The sequence below is a fragment of the Vipera berus genome, assembly GCF_964194415.1.
Source record: "Vipera berus genome assembly, chromosome: 5".
Classification (NCBI taxonomy): Eukaryota; Metazoa; Chordata; class Lepidosauria; order Squamata; family Viperidae; genus Vipera; species Vipera berus.
The window spans coordinates 22,047,426-22,055,131 of record NC_138207.1 but is presented as its reverse complement, the minus strand read 5'-3'; the positions used below and the strand labels follow the sequence as shown (position 1 = coordinate 22,055,131).

The 7,706-nt window shown below is 35.3% G+C and overlaps 1 protein-coding gene across 1 annotated transcript in view; it reads right to left on the bottom strand.

The window, feature by feature from the left end:
* Nucleotides 1-7,706, bottom strand: part of PPM1L (protein phosphatase, Mg2+/Mn2+ dependent 1L) — a 191,677-nt gene that overhangs the window by 51,519 nt on the left and 132,452 nt on the right. Inside the window, exon 3 of the mRNA XM_081329334.1 lies at nt 3,958-4,128. Within this exon, the coding sequence (XP_081185460.1) occupies nt 3,958-4,128 (171 nt within the window). The remainder of the gene's footprint in view (nt 1-3,957; nt 4,129-7,706) is intronic.

Below are 7,706 nucleotides of genomic sequence, written 5' to 3'. Positions count from 1 at the left end.
TGAACTGCATATAGTTTTTGAATGCTGGATCTGGAGCTGTATTCTCAAAAGTAAGTATTCATAAAATGTGAGTTCAAACCAAAACTAATTTCACACACACACACACACACACACACACACACACTTTCAAAATCAATAATTCTCCTCAACGTATGCTCTCTTTTGAAATAAATTAATCTTCTTTTAAAATCATGTATTTAGTAAAACTGTACAGAATAAAGTTCCTACTCTGTGTTCTTACTCAACCAACGAAAAAGGACACCAGTAGGAGAACAGATTCTTAAGTGGCTTAGTGGAAACTGCCTGGCAGAATAAACATAAGAGTTTTTCCTGACTGTGAAAGCTAGGATAATATTTGGTTGTGTAACTTTCTTGTTTCAGTCAGAAAGCAGACCAAGGACATGCAATGGAGGACACAGCAAATGAATGTGAAGTCTTAAAAGTCAGGACATACTGAAAAAGATAGCATGGTTCTTAAGATCTCTTTATTACTGTCATTTTTTGAACTTTATTATTACCATTTGTATTATCATGTTCACATTTCAGTGAAATAATTTTCAGTCAGTGATTGATTCTCAGGACTTAAGTGACATGTGGAAATGTGGAGGCTGAGGCAGCTAGCAGCTCTGGCCCTTGAACACAGGGAGGCTGTGGTGGGCCCCATGGCAGAAAGACATACTTTGAAGAACTTTGCAGTGGGAAATCAAATTTGTTTTTCTATGAACAATAGATTCACATGCCATATTACATCAGGAAATCTCTTTGGCTTCAAAATAATTTGCTTTAAGATACTTGTACATGCTGGTGGTTGCTACTATAATTGGGAAAACGATATTTAAAGACAACTTGTGATTAAAATGTAATCTATGATTTGGTCCTTATTAAAGGCTGAACTGGATGTTACACAATGTGTGAAATTACACCATTGTGAGAAAACTAGAAGGCTGAACTTCCACTCTGAGTAAGTTGTCTAATCCCACTGACTTCTACAACACAGTTACCCAAAACGTTTGGAAAGCAAAGCAGGGGAAGTTCAGGTTTTTTGGGGAAAATTGTGCCCAAAAAATTGGGAAGAACAGAAAGGAAATGAACAGTGTTTGTGTGCTGATACATAAATGGTCCCTCCCCCTCCACAATTTCTCATGGAACACAATTTCTTTCATAACCCTATGATTCCATGGAACACAATCTAAAAAAACTAGATTAGAAACCCTGTCAGAGTAGTCTACTCTAATATTTAACAGTGAAGCAACTATTTTAGGGAGCATGTGTCATGGACAAAAAGCAATGGCTCCTAGTTATTTCCCTCTATAGAAAGCCAAGGTTGTGTTTACTGCTTGGCCTCCTAAATTTGTCAGCTGCATCCGGGACACTAGAAAAGACCAGTTGGATTTTATATGTGGTACAATAGGTAATATGAAGCAAAATAGTTCAGATTGCCTTGCTTTTCTACTTTCCTCTGGCAAAGCAAAACCTGGTCTCTGGGAAACATCTGTTAATCTTGACATTTTGTTGTATAACATGAGAATAAAATCTGAAATTTGTATCTGGAATCAAATCTAACCATTTATCATCTTGGATTTTTGATCAAGCATAGCTATTTCCTACAACAGCAATTTTGCATCCGCATATCCTCATGGGAACCACGTTGCAACACTGTGCAAGTTTCTAAAGTTTTTGAAGCAAAAAACATCCAGTTTGCAAGGCTTTAATGCTATCAGAAGTGGGGTACCATTGCAGGCCATGTACGTGGTACTCTGCACAGCATAACAGATCCCTCACAGATGAGATTTTTGACTGGAACTCCAGCTGCTTGTGATTATAAATGTTAAGCATTTCAGAGGCAGCCAAGAGATGTGTACTTTTGCCATCCTGCTGATGCAAATGGGAAGAGTTATGCAGTCACCTGAAATAGCTATAATTTGCTCCATTTTAAAACAACGGCATCTCCTGCCCATCCTCAGTCATCTATCTATTCACAACCCAGGTACAGCTGAAACCCGTTTGACCTTCTCATTAAAATGAAAGGTGTTGATAAAGCACTGAAATCTACCATGACAGGAGGAAATGTTACCTTTGGAATTGCTGTGAAGCTGAATGATAGGAGATTTCAAATTACAAACATCTGCTGCAATTATTATTATCGTTATTATTTTAAAACACTCACTTCTTCGCACAGCAGTTGCAATCAGGCCCTGCTTCAGAACAGGTAGCACCATTATAACTAAACAAGAGATTTGATTAGAATGCCAAGTCTGTCATTCAGCCTCATTATGGATATAAATACAGGACTTCCATTCATAGTATATATACACCATTCTAATGGTGTTTTTAAGTGCACAGCACAAATATATTTTTGTGTTTATTTTACAATTGGTCTTCACTCATATTTGATTGCTTTACTTCAGCATTAAAAGCTACCTTTGTAGGGAAAAAAATCTTTCACAAGTTTTCTATTGCACAAACATTTTTGAGTAAAGGCAAAAACATTCCTTCCCATGTTTAAATGTCATTCTTTACAATATAATAAATCTATAATTTTCTTTATTGGTTCAAAACAGAGGGGTGGGTAAAGGGACACACATAGTGTGCAAATTTTAAAAAAGGTTTTTTATTATCCAAAAGAATAAACTAAATGTTTTTTGTTTCAAAACTTGGAAAACTTGTGGATATAGCTAGCCCTAGTTTAATGACCACTTGTTTAGTGACCATTTGAAACTGTAATGGCACTGAATGAGTGGTAGTTATAAATAATTCTCACACTTATGATGGCTGTGGCAGCATTCCATGGTCATGTGATCCCCACCTGTGACCTTCACTTCCAACTTCTGATAAGTAAAGTCAATGAAAAGCTGGCAGTAAGTTGCAAGTCACAGTCACCTGAGGCCCCTCACTTAATAACCCACCTGATCCCTGCTTAATGACAGCAATTGGAACTGCTGTTGCTAAGTGGTGCAGCCAAATGGTTTTTCATCTTACAACTGTATCACTTAACAATGGAGTTTCCAGTCCCAATTAGCGGTGTTAAATGAGAAATTCCTGTATCACTACTGAACTGACGTAAGAATTTGTACATGCAAGAATGTTGTTGTAGGACATAGCATACCTGAGTGGTACTAAAAATTACATAGGTAAAATAGGAGAGGGAAAATAAGAATGCTAGTTTTGTGTATACCTTTCCTTAGCATTTTTATCTCCCTCATCATGTCCAGAATGAACTACTGTCATGGAAGGAGTTTTATAGAAGATATTGTAGATTATATAGAACAGAATCCAGTTTCCCCAGCTGGAAGAAGCAAAGATGGTTTGCAAGATTAGAAGGCATAAAGAAATGTTGTGAATAATGTGTAAAAAAGATTTCCTATTTTATCCCCTTTGTCTTGCCTATATAATTTGTACACTTTTTCAGGACTAGAAAGGAGTAGGATGATGGGCATGTATGGTGACTAATGAGGCAAAATTTCTTCAGAGTAAATTAATGTGAATTCTGAATATACAGCACATTTTGCTCTGAATTAGCATATCCTTTTCAGTGTTGACTGAAGGAATTGACATTATAGGAAATGAACAAGATTTGGTTAAATGAAACAAGCAAAAAAAAGGTGGAGAATTCTACTGAAATCGCTATTTTTCTGCAATATGGAAAAACAATAATGACTATGCTAATGATGTGAAGAGTCAATCTCCTTTTTTAAAAAGGAAGTATACTATTTAATTCATCATTCTATTTGCTTGGCTGAATATACCAACCAATGCTTGGCCAAGAGAATGTTAAAATAAAATAAAATAAAATATAGAATCATTAATGTAATAATACTTCTGTTATATGAAACTAATATAGAAAGGAGCGTATCGTGATGCATCATTAAATAGCTGGTTTCAAAGAATACCCTAGGTAAAAACATCTAAGCGATAAAACTGTGGCCACACTTCCACTTAAGTTGTCAACCAACATACCTGCCTCATCATAGGATACAGTCAATTTTTCCAGCATTTCTCGGTCAACCGAGAGAATTTGTTGCTCCAGGATGGTTTGATAGGATAATACACTGTTCTCCTTATCTTTCTCATAATCTTGAAGGTGTTGCTTTAGGACTTCTGGTAAACGGGACTTCACATATTCTGCTGCTGACTACAGAGAAGAAAGAGGGGACAAAGAAGAGAAAGAAACCAAAGTTGACTTTTCTGTGCCATATTACCTTTTGTGCCGTATAAAGGTATACACAAAATAATAGGTAGTTTTAGGATTTTAGCAGACATGAAATACGAGAATTTAAAAACCACAACCTATATATCTATTTTTCTTTAATCACAGCCCATCTTACAGATAGTTCTAGGCAGCCTCTTCAGGTTATTCTTGATTTCTTTCACTTGTCAGATTGAGAAATCAGATCTCCACAAAGTCTAAAATATAACTGAAGCAACTCCCAACACTGAAACTTTTCTATTTTATCAACACAAAAGAGTTCCATCAATGATTTTTAAGAGAAAGAGATTTTTAAGAGAAAGATAAAGTTTTCTCCGCAATTGTTTTTATTGGGTATTGTTGTAGATTGTGACGTTAAAGAAACTTAACTTGATGTTGAACATGATAACAGCAGCACGGTTACTGGTGGGACAATATTGGAAGAAGGATAGTTTGCCCACTGTAGAAGAATGGGTGTTTAAAGTTTTGAATCTTGCAGAAATGTCTAAGATTTCTGCTTATTTGAAAGATCATTCACAGGAAAGATATATTTCAGTTTGGAGGAGATGGATAAATTATATTCAGAACAAATATGGGACTAAAAAGTTCCATTTAGCTGATGAGTAGATTTTAGTGGGATATTGTTATTGGTACTTTGTTTGTAGTTATGTTAAAGGGGAGTTAAAGCACATTATGAATTTGGTTAATTGTATATTATGCATAATTTTTATTTAGAATATGATTATTGTAACTATAATCCTGTATTTAGCTCTGGGAAGGGGGGGAAGTGGGCAGGTTTGGGGTGGGGGGATTTGGAGATATATTGTAAAATTTTGTTTTTGTAAAACTCTTTAATTAAAAAAAAAGAGTTCCATCAAAAACAGGCTATAGAAAATGTGGGTCTTTCTGGAAGAATGTCACAAAAAATGCCAAGTTACATCAAGAGAAGTGGACAGAAGAAAAATTTTCATTCAGACTTTTCAAATGAAAATGTGCACATCAGCACACACAACAGAGAAAAGCATTCACAAAACTACATCTGCTCAGTGGAAAAAAGGACATGAAAATATCACAAAGGAAAACTTTACAAGAAATAAGAATATTTCATGTATCTTTTCCACATGGTTTATGAATTATGGAACCAAATTATTTACAACTTTTAAAGACAAAATCCATGAAAGAGAAACAGATAGAATCTGCCAATCCTCAACAGATTATGACAATTGGCCAACTGAGACATCCACAGCATCGAATCACTCCTGCTACCCAGAGGGGATCATGCCAATTAAAAAAAGTTCTTTGATCTCCATAAACTCCAGAAAAAGTATTTCAGGCTCATGGAAACTGTGTTGCTTATACTATTAGTCTAAATTCTCTGAGAAGACATGTTGCTATGGCAGATGGAAAGAGAAATAAAACACTGCAGGTGTCCAAGGCAACTTTTACTCTATATTTTTATTATATATGATAGTATTATAATATATATGTTACATGTTTACTATATATTTTGCTGTATTCTTCCTAGCAATAGAAGATATTACTTTAGTTATTTTGCATTATAATTGTTGGCCCCTGAAATAGCATTATGCTATATTACTCTATTTTTACATTTATAATAATTTTTACATCCCTGGATCTGTTGTGAAGAATGGAAAATGGACCTATGTTTCCTGGTCAAGTCAGGTAAATTCCTTGCCTACTTGTGATGAAGGCTGTACTTCATAATCAATGAATTAGTATGCTTCTAAAACACTTACTTGGTAAGACAGTACTGTTCCTCAAGGCATACACGCTGCTGCCATATTGTACCTCTTGGCTGAAGTAATGGACCAGGTAAGAAGGTACCCAATGAGAAATAATTCAATATAGCATTTAGATTAATTTCTCAATGTCCAAAATATATGAAATGTCATATATGAGATCTCACAAAAATTGTTTCCTGTAATCCAACTATAGCTAACCAGGTTAGCTCATGATATCACTAAAGCTGCATTCAATTTGTCTAGAGCCAGGCTAGGCTATACATAACAAAATTATTTCCTGAAATACAATAGCCTGCAACATAACACAATAAATTTAATACTAGATTTTAAATAGCCATTTATTTCCAGCAGTGGAGGAAAGAAGATATAGTACATAACCAGTTTTATGCGTACAGTTTTATAACATACAGAGCCAGTTTGATCTAGTAGTTAAGGAACCGGGCTAGAAAGCAGAAGACGGTAAATTCAAGTTCCCTTTGGCCATTAAATCCAGCTGAGTGACCCAGGGCCAGTCATTCTCTCTCAGCCCAACCCACCTCATAGAGTTGTGGAGAAAATAGGAGGAGGAAGACATATTGTTTGTGTTCGCTGCCTAGAGTTATTTGTAAAAATAATAAAAGTGGGATACAAATAAGTAAATAAGTAATAACAACCTTTACCAACCTGGTGTGGTAAACTAAATCCCCAGTCCACATCATTTCTTACATCTTCTGGGAAACCACAAGATAATTTCTGGGTCTGTAACTTCTAAATTGTGGTCTATGGCCTATAAAATTCACAGTTATGCAAAGGTGGAAAGCCAGTTTGGTCTGGGGTTAAGGCACCACACTAGAAATTAGAAGTTTATAAGTTCTACTCCCATCTGAGGCATTAAAGTCAGCTGGGTGACTTTGGGCCAGTCACTTTGTCTCAACATTTGCAAAATGCTTGAGACTATGATATGTTATTATATATAAAAGCTTGGATCCAGGAGAGGTTTCTTCAATGGAAGAAATGCTGAACTATCTCCAACCTCTATAAAGTTTAGACATCTAAGCAATTAAAAAGGTCTCTCCTTAATGGAATTAAGATTGTGTGGAATTGATGAAACATTGTACCAATAATACATCAAGACCTCAATCTATCAAAAGAGAGATATCGTTTGTTCAAGCCAAAAGGATGTCACTTACATCATTTACACTATTTTTGTAATTATGTCTAGACTTGTTCGAATATTCTTGACTCTGTCTACTATTTGGAAAGGAGGCATAGGCACAAATTTTGTTCACTGCATTTTAAGTCCATTTCATTAAGGTTTATTGAAGCAAGGCATTGCTGTTAATAATAATATTCTTACTACTACCCTATGATTATGTTAGCATGGCACAGTATTAAAGAGAGCATACTTCCCAAACCCATCAATAGTGGAATTAATAAGGGCTAGTTTCAACCCCAAACAGCTAGGCTTGTGCTAGCTTAAACTAATGTTCCTCAATCAGCTGAGAAAATTAAGAGAGTTTATTTTCTCTTCCTGCTGCTGGAAATGATGGAGCGTTGTGAACAACCCGGAAAAAACAGGAAAAAAGAGGAATATATATAGTGGTAGTTGTTGAAAAAATAGGAGGAAGGAGTATTAGTTATGTTTGCCACCTTGGAATGGAAGGAAGGACTTTTTGTAGGCTTCCGGAGATATTTAAAACAGAAACATTGGGAATTTGATGAAAAAGAAGAAAGACATTTTTATGGAAAGAAAATAGTATATGTACTCATTCTTAACA